This window comes from Echinops telfairi, unplaced genomic scaffold (genome assembly GCF_000313985.2).
Source record: "Echinops telfairi isolate 266 unplaced genomic scaffold, ASM31398v2 ScPeMD7_7468;HRSCAF=8506_0, whole genome shotgun sequence".
NCBI lineage: Eukaryota > Metazoa > Chordata > Mammalia > Afrosoricida > Tenrecidae > Echinops > Echinops telfairi.
The window spans coordinates 31,806,510-31,823,102 of NW_022111369.1; the positions used below are offsets into that span (position 1 = coordinate 31,806,510).

Below are 16,593 nucleotides of genomic sequence, written 5' to 3' on the forward strand. Positions count from 1 at the left end.
ACACACACACACACACACACACACACACACAGCCCCAGGTGCACAAACACACTACAGAATGGGAAGCAATAAATTATAGGCCTCATTCCTGCTGGGATGCTAAGACAAGGCACAGTTAAAGGGGGAAAGCTGGCAGGTCCGGCAAACATCTCACGAGAGGGGGGCCCTCTGCCTGGGGACAGCCAGTCAATGCAACATAGGAGGCCTGGGCCAGGCTGCTCACTCCCTGGGAAAAAGCGAGCTGAACCACGCAGCCTCTCCCTGGAGAATGATATACAGGGGCACCAGCCACAATGGCCAGAGTGGGCCTGCCGGAGGTGGTCCAGGCCTGTTAGACAGGCGGCAGGGGAGGGCAGACACCTGGGCAGGAGAGTGTGAGGGGCCCATGGGCCGGGGAGGCCCAGGCATGCGAGGAGGTGGGCAGAGGGTTTTCCTGTTTCCTATCCCCCAGAGTCACAGTCAGCCTGTGGAGTTCAAGGCCTGGAATTTCTCCCTCAGGTTTCTCACTCAGCCCTGCAGACACCTGCCCATCCTGGCCCCACCCCACCCCAGCCATCAGTCCAGGCCCATTGTCCTCTTCCTCCTGCTGCACCTCAGGCTGGCGCCCCTTCTCCAGGACCACCACTCGCCGGTTGTCCTCCAGCCTGAGGTCTGCAGGGATATACAAGGCCTCCTCCTCTCCATACAGTCTGCCCTGGTCAGGTGACCCCGGAGGCTGGGACTGGGCGGCCTCGCCACCCCCACGGCCCCTCTGGGCGCTCAGGCTGCTGCAGCAGCTCACACGGGCATGGCCAGGGGGCTCCATGATGTTCTCCAGCACCGAGCGGCTCCGGTTGACGGGTGAGCCCCGGGGCCGGCTGCCCTCGGCCGGAAGTGCCTCCCCGTGAGGTGTGTACTTGGAGCGCAGCTCTCCGACGTCAGGCCAATTGAAGGTCTCCATGTCGAAGGGGCTGAGGGGGCTCCAGCCCGAGGACCTGGATGTGAGCGAGGTGGGTGACGCTGCTGGGGCTGGTGGGGAAGGCGAAGGAGCACCGACGAGGGGAGGTCTCTCCAGCAGAGCGGGGCTTCGGGGGGCTGTGCTCCTGGTCCATCCCCAGCCGATAGCCCAGGAGGGACAGCGTGGGTTTCCTCCTGCCTTTGCGGCCCAGTGGCTCTTCGGCCTCCTCCTGCAGGCAGGGGGGCAGGGAGGCCCCCCCATTCCTCTCTGCCCTGCCCTTCTCCCACTGCAGGGGCGGCCTGGCCAGCTGGTAGACCTTGTTCTTGACACGCTCGCTCACGTGGCTGTCCATCATGTGAGACAGCTGCAAGATGCGGGGGTGCAGGGGGGCCACCAGCTCCCCCTGGCCACTGCTGCTCAGCTCCTTCAGCTCCAGGGCCAGGTGGGCTGGGCTGGGCCGCTCAGTGGGGGAGGCGCTCTCGGGGAGGCCGTGGCCGACTCCTCCGTGATGGTGCCCAGGTCACATGCTCCTCCAGGATGAAGAGCGGCTCGTGAGGGTCAAAGCCGTTCGTCGTGCCCGCCCACAGCTTCACCATTTCTGAAGACGGGCGGAACTCAGCGTCCGTGATGGGGGCCGGGTCCCCGGTGTGTGCCTGGCCTGCTCCTGGCGATTCAAACAGGGCCCAGGAAGCTGGCCAGGACCCCGTCTGTCTCTTGTGCCCCAGGGGAGCCATGGGCTCCGGGTCTGGCCTCGGCAGGTTATTGAACCTGGACACGGAGTTTCTCACCAGCCCTTTGGGGATGTAGGAGAGGCTCTCCCGGCGCCGCACGCTGAAGCCCGCATCGTGATGCTCCGTGTTTTCGTAGTAGTTCCTGATCTTGTCCAGCAGGAGCCGGTCACGGGTGGACAGCGACGAGTCCTTCTGCTTGCAGGGGGGCCGGTCCGGCTCAGCCGGGCAGCCTGGACTCAGGGGCTCTGTTCCGTTGACAGGTGGGCTGCTCTCTGGGGCCACTCCCACGCTGGTGTCCACTTCCTCCTCGGGGAGCTGGGAGCTGAGCAGGTCTGGGATGCTGCCCGACCGGGCCAGGCCCTTCTCACTGCCCTCGAGACTGAGCATACTGCTGGAGCATACTGAGCTGGAAACACCTCAGGCCAGATAAACCCCTCAGGCACAATATTGAGAGTAGCCATTCCAGGAGGGGAAGGGGAAGGTGGGGGGAGAAAGGGGGAACCAATCATAATGATCTACATATAACCCCCTCCCAGGGGAATGGACAACAGAAAAGTGGGTGAAGGGAGACATCGGTCAGTGTAAGATATGAAATATCTTTATATTTATAATAATTTTATATACTAAAATATAAAAATATTTATAATAATTTATAAATTATCAAGGGTTCATGAGGGAGGCAGGGTGAGGAAGAGAGGGAGGGGAAAAAATGAGAAGCTGATACCAAGGGTGCAAGTAGAAAGAAGATGTTTTGAGAATGATGATGGCAACCAATGTACAAATTTGCTTGACTCAATGGATGGATATATGGATTGTGATAAGAGTTGTATGAGCCCCCAATAAATTATATATATATATATATATATTATGTAAATTATGTGACTTACTAAAACTCGGGGAGGTTATACATAAAATTTGACACAGAAAAAGGGGAATTTAAGGAAACTAATATTACTCATGAGAAATGGAAAAACTTTTGTTTTTACAGTTAAAATATTCTAGACTATAAAATCTGCAAGGGTGAAAACCCTGACTGTCCTATCTATCCCAGGACAGGCCTGCACTTCACAAAGAGGAGTGAGAGTATTTGGGAGTGCTCACTATACAGATGGTACTCTTTTAAGCTTGTTACACATATGATCTTTTCAACAACCTTATTAGCTTAATTACTATTATGATTTCCTTACAAATAAGGCACTTGGGCCATAACATAGTTAAGAAAATGGCCTACAATAATATATAGTTTCAGCTGCAAAGCTTCAATTCTACCCACAGTCTACATTTGATATTCTGTTGAGAAATAAAGTAACAATGATAAAATAGTCATCACTGAAAAAATTCACAAAACTTTTTGTTCTTATATATCCATTCTCTAAGAAGATAAGGAAAGACTTTTGAGTCTAATTGACTTATTAACCACAGACAAGCCTTGATGGCATGGTGGATTACTTTGCTGGTTCAAACTCAGCAGTGCTGTGTAGAAAAAATAAGGTTGTCTGTTCTTACCAAAATTATAATCTAAGATGAACCTGCCTTTCCCATAAAATAATTCGTCTTGGATACCCTATGAAGCAGTTCTACTCTAGCCTATAGAAACTTATTGTAAGTCTGAACTGATTCCCCAACAAAACAAAACCAAACTCAGTCCCATAGAGTTGATGTAGACTCACAATGACCCTATAGGAAAGGTAGGGCTGCTTCTTTTGGGGGTTCTGACCCTGTAAGTCTTTATGGGAACAGAAAGCTTCATCTTTCTCCTATGGAGCTACTGGTGGCATTGAACCATTGACCTTGCAGTTAACAGTCCAATGCACACCCCACTGTGCCTTCAGGGTTCCTTTGACTTGATGACAGTGTGGATTTTTAAGCCATTTAAAAGGTGTTTAAATCCACCAAGTGAGTGATCTATCAGAAGAAATAGCCACTTTACATATGTTGCATCATTCACTTTAGTATATTTCTTTGAAGTAGTGTTTAGTATCAATAAAACACAAATATCTTTGGGTAAAACAATTTCCTAAAGTAACTCCACTCAAAAAATGTTCTTTGTGAACCCTCTATACCAAAACTTTATCATGCACTAGAACCCCTTGAGATTTTGACAGAACAGATTTCTAGGTCCTATCTTCAGAGTTTCTCATTCAATAGGTCTGGGGCGGGGCTCAAGAATCTGTGTTTCCAAAATGTCCTGAAGAGTTGCTGAGGCTACTGATTGGGGAGTCACACTTTCAGAATCACTTGTAAAGAACATATGGGGCCTAACAGTAGTAGTCTCTTCTATCTTGAATTTTCTAGTCTAGTAAGCAAGTAATTACAAGACAAGATACCATGCTATTAGAGAGGGGCACCCAGAGAGTGCAATAGGATCAGAGAATGCTTTACATCCACAGTAAAACTTAGGCAACGAGGAGATGGGACTGTGAATGAAATGGCATGAGGGGGTGTGGAAAGTACATTCTTGGCTGAAAGAGAAGACTGTAAAAACGGCTAAGAAGAAAGAAAGCTTTGACACATCAAAGATACTGAAATAAATTGAGAATAATAGCAGTTCAAAATTAGGAAGGGAAATAAAAAGATTGCTCAAACACAAGGCAGACTTGGTAAGACTTTGGAGGCCTAGCTACAGAGTCTAATGTTTATTCCAAGAAAACAGAGAATTTACACAAGATCATTTATGCATTTTCAAATATGCATTAACTGCTTTTAAAAAGTAGACTAAACAAGTAAAGAGCACACACAGAGATTATTAGACAGTACTGGCATCACTGGGCATTTGTGAGGGACTGAAGATGAGTTTCACATCTCTTGAGTTGGAAATGCCTGTGGGACATTACAATGAAGATAAGTAGTCAGCAATTGCATCTGTGAGTTAAGAGCTCTGTATTAGAGATAAATACATTTGAAAATTGTCAACATATAATCAATTAGTGAGTTTTAGATTTTTTAAAAAGGATTGGGTAAAAGCTATGTGCTCTCTCTCCAGAAAAAAATATGTACATACACACATTTTGAATTTTCAATGGCCTCGTACAGCTGTATATGTGGCTTTTAAGGGTATCATGGAACTTGGCTTAAGATTCTTTGACATATAAGTTTGGTGTATAGCAAGAGGTGTTCACAGCCCATTCTTTAAATCATTTTATTGGGAGCTCTTACAAATGTAACAAGTCGTAGTTCAGTTAGATCATGTCTGATTATACAATTGCAGCCACCATCAGTTTCAAAACATTTCATTTTTCTTGAACTCCTTGATATCAGCTCCCCTTTATCCCCTCCCTCCCCCACCCTATCCCCAGGAGCCTTTATTGTTATGTTATATATGTTATAAATTTTTATTAATATTATTATCCAGGTCTTACACCATCCAATATATCCATTCACCTACAATTCTGTTATTCGTTCCCTTGAATGGGATTATATAGTCATCATTGCTATCAGTTTCCCCCCTACCCCCTTCCCGTACCCTCAGGGAATCATTACTCCCATTACTGTTTCTGAAGGGTTATCTATCTTGACTTGCATCAAATGATCTTAGTTATACACATGGGCATATTCATGTCTAACTAGGTTAATGAGGTAAGACAAGAATCGTAATAGTGAGGGGAGGAAATATTAAAGAACTAGAGGATAGTTATGTGTTTCATCAGTGCTGTACTGCATCCTGGACTAAATATCCCTTTTGTGTGGCCCTTCTGTGGGAGACTGACCAATTACCTTTCAGGTGGGTTTTGGACCTCCACTCTGTCCACGCTCCTCAACTTCTAAAAGATTGTTTGTTTTTGTTTTTTTGAACTACAATGTCTAACCTACTTCTGCCAGCACCTCAAGATCACACAAGGCTGGTGTGCATCTTCCATATGGGCTTTGTTGAATCCCTGCTAGATGGCCACTTGTTTGATTCCAAGCCTTTAAGACCCCAAATAGGGGTCTTAAAGTCAATAGTCAGGCACCATCCGCTTTCTTCACCACATTTGCTTATACAACCATTTTGTCCTCAGCAATTGTGCCAGGAATTGTGAGTATCATACAGTGGCAAATTATTAGAACAAACTGTTCTTATATTGAGGTAAGATTTGAGTAAAGGCCCAAAGTCCATTGCTTTCTTGTTGTATTTACATATATGTATATATGCATGGAAAAATATACCTGTATTTATATATTTACAAATATACATATCTATGCTTATCCTTATAATGAATTTTTTGTTGCAAATTAGGTTTTGAATTTTGCATTCAATAGTTCAAGCCACTTTATCAACTCCGCCTCAATAATCTATCCCATCTTTCCTCTCCTGATTTGTTTTCTCCCTCTAATTCGTTAATTCTGAATTCTCCATAGTTTCATGTCTAATTATCCACAGTCTGCTACACCACACAATAGCATCTGTCCATCTTTTCCCCCTCATAGCCTCTATGAAGCTTGATTTTTCTTAAGTCAATGACATCATTCTACTCAGACTGGATATTTCTTTGAAAACTATTTCCCTTCCTTCATTGTCCCATCAAATGAAATGTCAAACTTTGGACAACACTCAGTTCTGTTTCCACTGCATCTCCTTTATCCACTTCTATATTCATAAGGCACTACACTGTTTTCAGTTCTGTCCCACACTATTAAACACTCCACTTAGATTCCCATACAATCTTTTATCTCTAGTTATGGTCTCAGTCTCCTGAGAATAGATAATCAGGGGAGATGAAAGATTGGGTGGGAATCTAATTGGAGTGTGTTAAAACCAACTTCACTGCAGCCCCAAGCAGTGGGCTTGGGTGGTTATCTACTCTGGTCATACTCAACTTATGAAATTACTGATCGCATCCTATTACTTTCCTCAAAACCTGACTGATCCCCACTGCCTCTCGGATGAAAGTCTCAAGTTGTGGTGTCCAAGCTTTCCTCATTCTGACTGATATCCCCCAGGTCTGCATGCTAGTCTGAAACCATTCCCCAATCACTACAGACAATTTATTATGTTTTATTATTGGACATACTAAAAATCTCGACTGAAATGCCCTCTATCTATTTTAAATAATATAAAGTCTACTCATTCTTCTAAGCCCAAAGCAAATGCTACTTTCTTTTTGGTATGTTTCAACACAAAAATTAACTGTAAATCTTTTAGGCTTGAAAACACTTTGTTTCTGGTATATGCTAGAGATCTATGTATTAAACACTATGAATTATAGGCTGTAACAAATATGTTGATCAGGAATAATTTCTTATTATTTTTTTGTATTCCCATAAGGAGCACACTGTTTTATCCACAGCAGGTATTCGATAAATATTTGTAAATATCAATAATTAACAGCTCATATTCTTCATATGGATCCTGGAACATTTATAAAACTCTCTTATGAACTCATAAATCAAATACATGTGAGTGCTTTGGAATACATGATCAAGTTAAAATAACTTCCCCAGAGGCTTGGGGCAAGGCGGCCTCCTTTCCTTTTCCTTACCCCAAAAAACCAACAGAGAAAAACTTAACAGTTACCTTTTCAACATCTGAAAGAGAAGTTAGGGATTGATTCTGGAGAACTTCGGGAGCAGTGAATGCTCGGAGATCCTGACTGGAAGTGTGTTCATCTGTAAAAGACACACTGCCCGACGGCAGCAACAGCAGAGACCACGGAGAGATGATGAAGCCCAGAGCAGCAGGATCAGCCATGCTCACTGGTCCGTAATCACACGGAATAAAAAGAAAAACAAACAACACAATTGAGTAAAATGATAATCAAAGGAACGGGAGAGCATTAAATGCACATCCCAACCTCTTCATGTGGCTCATCCTGTGTTTACTTTCACCAAATATGCTTTGCTTTGTTTTTCTTATTAGTTTTATTTATGGTTAAATGTTTTTCTGTATATGAAATCCAGGACAGGTAAATCTGTAGAGACAGTAGCTGGATTAGTGGTTCCTTGGGAGTATGGAAAAGGAAAGGCTGGGGGGCGGGGAGAGGGATGGGGAGCTACTAATGATGAACACGAGAATGAAGAAAATGTTCTAAAACTGACTGTGGTGATGATTGTACAACTCTTCCTGGTGTGATTAAGCTACTGAATTGTATTATATGTGAATTATTATTAATTGTTATATTATTTATTACATATTGTTGGGGGGAAAAGTAAAGGGGAGCGGGCATCGTATGTGTATTCTATTACAACTCCTGCCCACATTATTGATAATTAATACCTGGATTCAGCTTACTCTTTCAAATCCTGATGACAGATGTTAGAAACTAGAAATAGACAATTTTTAATCTCAGTTGTAAGAATTAAACGTGCGTCACAGTAGTACATTGATATGGATAAGGGTCAGTGGTTCTGAAACTCTTCTTGGATCATGAATTCCTTCGAAAAGTTGGTAAAAACTATTGGTCCTTCTTTCCAGAAAATTACCCATAAATATAGAGCTTTGTTTAAAGTTCATAGGTCCAGTAGTTAATCTATGAGCCTCAGGTTAAGATTTCCTAATTTAGACTGCAGTGTATTAAATGGATAGAAATTAATTTTCTTCCTAATTCATAAAATTTGAATTAGTAAGGTTTCTAGCTATAGTAAAAGTTTCTTTGCTTCAAAATATACCTTTTGTCTGAATTTGAATTATGTCTTACTGCATTTGATTATTCTATACTATAATGTCAGGCAGCTTGTTCTATACTATTAAATCTGATTAGTGAAAACAACTTTTATCAGAACAGAATCTCTGACTTTTAACCTCTACCTGTGGGCAAGATAATCACAATTTGACTTCTATCTATCTGTCTGTCTGTCTATCTATCTATCTATCTATCTATCTATCTATCTATCTATCTATCTAACTACATATACATTAAAAACAGTTAAAATTAGTTCCTTCAATGATTAACATGCCAACTATATGTTCCCTGGCATTTTTAGAAATGTCTTTCTAATAAGTCTTTCAAGGAAGAAAAGGGGGTTGGTTGCATTTTTCAATCTGTCAGCACATCGCAGTGGTGCATTAAAGCTGAGTGACAGACCACTGAACCTCACACTCCTAAGCAACCACACACGAGGCTGCTGAAAACAGGGCTCACACATTTTCTGGGAAAATACATTTCAGTGACTGTTCACATTTGATAATCCTAGGCATATTGTTGCCTTTCACAGACATTTTTTAAGTTTCTCATGAAAAGCTTCTTCTACGTACTTCGCGAACAAGCACAGAATCCAGCTGGAAAAGAGCTCAAACAAGGCAGGACCGTGCTTTTCCTGCCAAAGGGTATTATTCACAACCTTGAGATTTCACATATCTGAAAGACTACAAAATGAGGTCTATAGTCAATTCCTTTTAAATAATCAGCTGGGGGAACAAATACTAGTACATCGATAAGGAAGCTAATGCTTAGATAAAGTGGTGTGAGATGATATTCTTCTGCAACAACATGGGTGGTAGCAGAAGTAAGATCCTGTCAAAAAATGAGCATGTTTATTTTAGAGGTAAAGCCAACAGACTTCCTTGACAGATTAGGTGTCGAGTGAAAGAAATAAAAGTGTCAAGATGACACCAAGGCTTTGGCTTCAGGAATGTGAATTACTAAAGTAAATTCAATAATGTAAGCAATTGAGAAAATGACTTGCTCACTTTTGTAGGTTTTGCCTCTTTACCTCTGACCACAGATTAAGACTACTCCCTCCCCAACATTCAGTGTCACAGTCAGGAAACCTAAGGATGTATCTCATTGGGCAAGCATATTGCACACAATTGCCTTTAAGTGTTAAAAAGCAAAGATGCCATTTTGAAGACAAAGGTGTGTCTGGTCCAAGTCACATATTTCCAATCACATGTTAAAGTTGGACAATGAATAAGGAAGAACTGATGCCTTTGAATTAGGCTACTGACAATATTATCTATGCCAAGGACCACCGGAAGAACAAACAAATCTGTCCTAGAAGATATACAAGCAGAACTCCTTAGAAGTAAAGGCGGTGAAACTTCATCCCATGTACTTTGGATATGTCATCAGGAGGGCCCAGTCCAGGAGAAAGACATCATGCTCCATAAAGGAGAGGGTCCATGAAAAAGAGGTAACCACTCAACGATGAGAGGCACTGACAGTGATTCCAATAGTGAGTTCACTCCTGGAGACCAGAGTGAGGGTGGTGCAGGATCAGCACTGTTTCATTCTGGGGTGCACAGGGTGGCTGTTAGTCCACACAGACTCCATGGTGCCTAAGAATAACCGCTGCACTGAACAGGAACTGTTGATGGTGCAAGTTATCTTTCACTCTGAGCTTATTAAGAGATGCATTTACTTACTCGAACCACAAAGGGCAATAAAACCACTACCACTCTAGCAAGAATTGTTATCTGTCAGCTTTTGCATCTTAAAGCAGGATGCTTTTGGTTGCAGGTATTTACTACCACTGAATGTCTATAATACACCATTATTTGCTCTATCACTTGAGAAGAGTTGTGGCGAGGTCACATACATTCATAAATGAATTTAACACAAGAGAGAAGTGTAAGGTATCTAAAAAAGAAACAATACTGTAAACATAATGTTTACAATACAACAAAATTACTTCAACTATAATGAAGTTGGAAAATTAATTTTTACAATTATGTGGGCATTTTAGGATGAGTAAGATTTCACTACAGTCAAGGAAAAGATTCTAAAGGAAGGAGACAACCAAAGTAAATGCATGAGGTTAGGAAATTATTGTTTGTTTAAGGAACAGCAAGAGTTTGAGGCTGAGGAATGGTTGGGTGCAGCTGGAAACATACTATGAGTCATATTGTTATAAAAACACAGAGATAATACCAATGGTTTGTCTTCAAATGACTTTTAAACACAAGTGTCACACTAATCTACAATGTTATCAAATTTTCAATACACACAGTTAACTACTAAATTCTGGAGAAAACATAATCAAACCACAAAATATCTTTTCATGTCATTGTAAAGGGTGAATGCAAACCTACAAGTGAAAAATATTCAAACTTGTGGATTGAGTCAGCCTTTAATTCACTTGTCTAACTAAAGCAGATGCTTCAAAAAAAATTTCTAAGAAAAGAATATTTTAAATGAGATCTTTTACAAAAGAAAATTCTTTACAAGAGATGTTGCTACCTAATTATACACAAGAATACCATTTTATGGAAGAATAAATCTGATAAATGTGAACTGATTCCAGTAAGCAAGTAATTCTATTTACAGATGTTTACCAACATACCACAGTGAAAGTTGTTGAGACAGAACTTCAACCATCAAAAGGAAGCTGGATATAAGCAGAAATGTGATAGGCAAAGGAAAGTTCTTTGTTTCATTGAAATGTTCCTGTAAGCTAAGATGCATGGACCTCGCTTAATATCCACAGCCAATACTGCTGTTCCCACTTAGGTCATGTGATGTCTCTTCACCTTTCTTTGTTTCATCTTGTACTTACAGAATAAAATATAAGGACATAATTATGACTGAGTAACCAACATGAAAATAAAGAGTCTCAAAAAACCATTTAAAGGTTTAGTATAACACTATTTTAACTTGAACAAGAAAACAGTGTATGGTTTAAAAACAGGAAAAGTGTGCATCAGGATTGTATCCTCTTACCATATTACTCAATCTGTATGCCCAGAAAGTAATTTGAGAAGCTGAACTATATGAAGAAGAACACAGCATCGGGATTGAAGGAAGACTCTTTAACAACTTGTGAGAAGCAAATGGCATAAGCTTGCTTGCTAACAGTAAAAAGTGGTGTGAAGTACACGCTGATGAAATCAAAGACTGTCGCCTTCAGCAAGGGGGGCAACTCAGTGGACACAAAAATCTTCACTACACAACTGAACCAAGGACATCATCAAAAAAAGACGTCACGAATCACATTTCACTTGGATCCACAAACAATGCTCATGGAAGCAGCAGTCAAGAATGTGAAAGATGGAATGCTTTGGGCCAATCTTTTCCATGGCACCTCTTTAAACTCACTGTCGTCAGTCAGTTCTAACTCACAGTGACCCTGTGGTGCAGGGGAGAACGGCCCCTGTGAGTTTCCAAGCCTGTATCTCTTTACGGAAGTTGAAAGCCCATCTGTGGCTGGTGGTTCAAACTACTGACTTTGTAGTTAGCAACCCAATGCATAACCCCTACACCACCACGGCTCCACAGTACCCCTTTAACAGTATTAAGAAAAGAAAATATGTTGCCTTGAGGAGAAAGGTGTGCCTGACCCAAGCCATGGTATTTTCAATTCCTCATCCGCTTGTGAACGCTGGACGGTGACTAAGGAAGAAGAACCGATGTAACTGAATTACATTTTCTAGTGAAGGATAAGGAAAGTACCAGGGCTGCCAGGACACACAGAGCGCTCTTGGAAGACAAATCGCCAGAATGCTCCTTAGAAGCACAGATTGTGAGATTTTATCTCATTCAATAAGGACCTGTTATCAGGAGACTAATACAAAGAAAAGGACATTGCAAAGCAGTGAATTATTTAATATGGCTCTTCTAGTCATAGCCTTCTTCAATCCCACCAAAGGATGTTCATTTTTCTGATGGTTTGGATAAGAATTACATGATTCGGCTAGGAGTGATTCTTCAGGGTTAACTGTGATTTCTATGCTGCTGTATTTAAAATTAGCCACCTCAGAAGCAATAGTGAGGATCGATCTCATTACCAGCGAGAGAGAATGCCAAGAGAAGAGCACATACTTTTGGCCCCACAATCCCTCAACAGCAAAACTGCTTGATCCTGGAGACAGCTTTGACACCAGAATGGTAAAGGTGCAGCAACAGCAGGGCCAGGAGCCAGAGCGTGAGAAAGAGTGGTGGTCTTCCCAGCCCACTGAGCAAATAAAACTGAGTGATTTTGAGCAGGAGGCTGGCTTGTGAAGTAGTGTGTCTTTGGGCACTTAACTGGGGTAGCTGCAGCTGATTGCTTTTGAGACAGTAGCATGCCATTTGGGCATTTATTGGCAGCCTTAAAAGAGCTTTCTTTGCTACATTGCCTGAGCCATGCAGTCTGAGAGCTCGAGAGAGGTCTGCCTGTAGACACAATAAAGAAAAGACTGAACAACCAAATGCTGAGCATTGCTCGTGGATTGTAATCTGCTAATATCCCTAATAAGCCGCATAATCAGTATTATCTGTGCGTTCTATGGGGTCACTGTAGCAAATGATAGAACCCAGCAGAAAAGTAGAGAGTGCGGTGGCAGTGACAACTGGTGTCAGAATTGGTAAAAAAAAGATTGAAGCGTGAAGGCAGGTCTGACCTTAGTCTCCTAGGACTCGGCCTTGGGCAGCTGATGCTGAGAATGGTGATTCCCCTTCCTCATTAGTAAGTCCGAGAGAGTGGGACACCACCTCTATGACTTCATGCTTCAGAAAACTGAGCAGGGAGAGAGACCATGTAACCTGTGGGCTGTGTGAGACCCATGAAATCAATTACCAGCTAACATCACATGCCTCATCAAAGAGAAACAGTCACTATATTATAAAACAAAAAAATCAATTAAAAAAAGGACTCATAGCAACCGTATAGAACAGGGTAGAACTGCCCAGTGCGTTTCTGAGATGTTTACGGAAGTATAAAGCCCTGTTTTTCTCTCATGGAGCCGGTGGTGGTTTCAATCTGCTGACCTTGCCGATCACAGCCCAACATGTAACCACTATCCCACCATGGCACTCTGCCACCATAATAGGGATGAGTTAATTAAATGTTTAACTAGTATGGCCTTTGAATGATGCAATGAATATCCAAAAGGCCCTTAGCTGTAAAAACCTTCCCCCATCTGTGAAATGAAGGATCACTAAAAAGGAGGAGGGCCCTCACCGAGATGCATTGACACAGTGACTGCAAAAACGTGATCAAATCTAGTAACAATTATGAGGATAGTGCAGGACGAGCTGATGTTTCATTCGGCTGTGAATAGAGTTTCTATGAATTGGAACAACAACAAGCTTTGTTTTGCTATAACAGTAACTATTTAGATTTGAACATAACAATTCTGATTGTGCTTGTCACAAAAAGACGCTCTTTTGGTATTCAATTTTAAAGAAAATTAAGGTTTTCCTTCTATTTTAAATAGCGGGAACTAATTTATTTAATAGGTGAGTATCTTGGATCTTCATTTTATCCTCTTTGATTCTTTTTTCTTTTTCATGTAAGATTCAAAATAGTTGTCAATTTAAAAAAAACTAAAAAATTGCTGACTTTGGGGGAGAAACCACACAGATCTTCTTTTCTCTTAAGCCACTGAAGATTTTTTGTGTGGATTCTGGACATTGAGGTCACAAGATTCTACACATTTTTGTTTGTTTGTTTGTGTTTAAAGTTTCCCAGGAATTCTGATGTTCACACCAGTTTTCTCATTTGCCTAGCGTGCCTCCCTAATAATGCCATTTTATCAGGTATCACAGATCAATTAACTTGCTTCTTGGCATCACAAGAAGGAATTTTGTCAAAGAAACTTTTGAAGTCTTCTTGTACTTGTTCCAAGCCAATCCACTGAAACTAAATCCATTATTCATTGGAGGTATAACTTTCTTCAAAGCTTACTATCCATTCACTGTTATGTTTCTTTTTTGTCTGTTCAGACCTTATTGCTTCTAAGGCAACAGTAAGACAGTTTACAGAAGCTAGGTGGTTCAAGCACACCAGCCCCTCTGAGGGAGAAAACTGTAGCAATCTGCTTCTGTAGAGACTGCAGTCTTGAAAACTCAAGAGGGGCATTTCTCCTGTGTCCTGTACAGTCACCATAAGAACAAATCTCCTAGAGAGAAATGATTTTTTTATGGTATGCCAAGTTTTACAAATTAGTATTTTATCCACATTATAACTAAGCCATTCAATCAGAAAGGCCAAATGGCTAATAGACAGAAACTGAGAAGAGAGACCTAATTAGATCTCCTCTGTGTATAAAAGGGAGCTTACTAAATGACACTCAACCTGGGGTGACACTGTCTGTACATTTGGAAATAAATTGTCTTAGTCATCTCAAAAAATTAAATTTATTTGGCTTTTTCTATTTAGTTCCAAAGGCTACACCTGAACTTCCTACACAATTTGTTTCTTCTTCAACACTTTGTGCAAATCCAGTCTATATGTATACTGTACTTGAGCAAGCTTGGGTGAGCAGCTTTGATTCCTTCTACCTTGTCTGATATACGAATGAATGTGTTTCTAAGCACACAAACAGTATCTAGGAAAAGATCATGGGACTCACTCGAATGTTTGCTTCTCACCACTGCAACCCAATGCCGCTGAGTTGGGTTTTTTTTTTTTTTTTCTGACTTCATAAACCCTGTACGACTACAACTAGCTCACACAGGTTTTTCAAAGCTGTAAATCTTTATGGAAGTAGACAACCCCCTCACTTTTTATCGGTTTGAACTAATAGGTTTGAACTGATGACCCTGTAGTTAGCAGCACAAGGCTTAACCCACTTTGCTACCAGCACTCTAATTTCCCAAAGAGGATCCAAAATCTGAGAGCAAAAATAGTCTATAGATAAGCTTTAAATTTTAAGATATAAGCTTTTTGAAAATAAGTTTGCTGCAATGTGGTGAAGAAAGCTGATGGTTCCCAGCTATCTAAAGATATAGTGTCTAGGGTCTTAAAGGCATGAAGATAAACAAGCGACCATGTAGTTGAGAGGGAAAAAAGCCCACATGGAAGAAGCACACCAGCCTGTGTGATCATGAGGTGTCGATGGGATCAGGTATCAGGCATCAAAGACCCAGAGTAAAAGATCATAATGTGAATTCGATGAGAAGTGCAGAGTGGAAGCCTAAGGCCCATCTGTAGGCAATTGGACATCCCCTTACAGAAGGGTTCATGGGGAGAAGATGGGCCAGTCACGGTGCAATATAGCACCGATGAAACCTATAGCTTTACTCTGGTTCTGTAAGACTTCCTTCCCGCCACTATCATGACCCTGATTCTACCATACAAATCTGGCTAGACCAGAGCATGTACATGGGTACAGATAAGAGCTGGGAATACAGGACACATAAACTCCTCAGGACCAACATTGAGAGTAGCCATACCAGGAGGATAAGGGGAAGGTAAGGGGAGAAAGGGGGACCCGATCACAATGACCTACCTATAACCCCTTGCCAGGGGGATGGACAACAGACAAGGGGGTAAAGGGAGACATCAGACAGTGAAAGACATGGAAAAAGAATAAAAATTTATAATCATCAAGGGTTCATGAGGGGGGGTGGGGAGGGAAAAAAAAGAGGAGCTGAAACCAAGGGCTCAAATAGAAAGAAAATGCTTTGAAAATGATGATGGCAACATATGTACAAATGTGTTTGACACAATGGATGGATGGATGGATGAATTGTGATAAATAAAGAAAAGAATTTTGCTGGAAAGTGATCTTTAAAGTATAATAATTAAATGTGAAAATGTGAACATCTTTGTCAAATGCTAATGATGAATGGCAATATGCATTTAAAAGCTTGGTTTTAGTTTATCTTAAGTTTATCTAGGAGATTTCAGAACTAGGTGCTAAGCTTCTTAAGAGTGAACATTTCTGTTGTTACCTAATAACTTCATGATAGCCTCTGTAGAACACACAGCTGTCACATTACTTTATGTAAGGAAATATTAATTCAGCAATTAGAAATAGAAATATTTTATGGCAAAGGCCCTTTATAGCTATTTTCCCAAATGCAATTATTTCAAGTTAAAAGAGATCTTGCTCTTCTACCTCTGCTATTTCACATATATATGAAATATAGTGTCAACACTATAAAACAAAGTAGAACCAACAGAGTTTCCAAGGTTGTAATCTCTTTGAAAGCAGAATGCCGTATTTTTACCCTGCAAAGCAGCTACTAGGTGTTTTCAGTTAGTAGCCAAGTACCTTAACTACCACAAAAGTTACTAATCTTTCAGTTAGTAGCCAAGTACCTTAACTACCACAAAAGCTACTAATCTTTCAGTTAGTAGCCAAGT

The 16,593-nt window shown here is 41.4% G+C and overlaps 1 protein-coding gene and 1 pseudogene across 1 annotated transcript in view; one reads left to right on the plus strand and one right to left on the minus strand.

Annotated features, from left to right (window-relative positions):
* Positions 1 to 16,593, minus strand: part of PTPN13 (protein tyrosine phosphatase non-receptor type 13) — a 244,535-nt gene that overhangs the window by 157,080 nt on the left and 70,862 nt on the right. Inside the window, exon 3 of the mRNA XM_045284339.1 lies at positions 7,163 to 7,341. Coding sequence (XP_045140274.1) covers positions 7,163 to 7,341 — 179 coding nt within the window. The remainder of the gene's footprint in view (positions 1 to 7,162; positions 7,342 to 16,593) is intronic.
* Positions 9,075 to 16,593, plus strand: part of LOC105978663 — a 10,398-nt pseudogene continuing 2,879 nt past the window's right edge.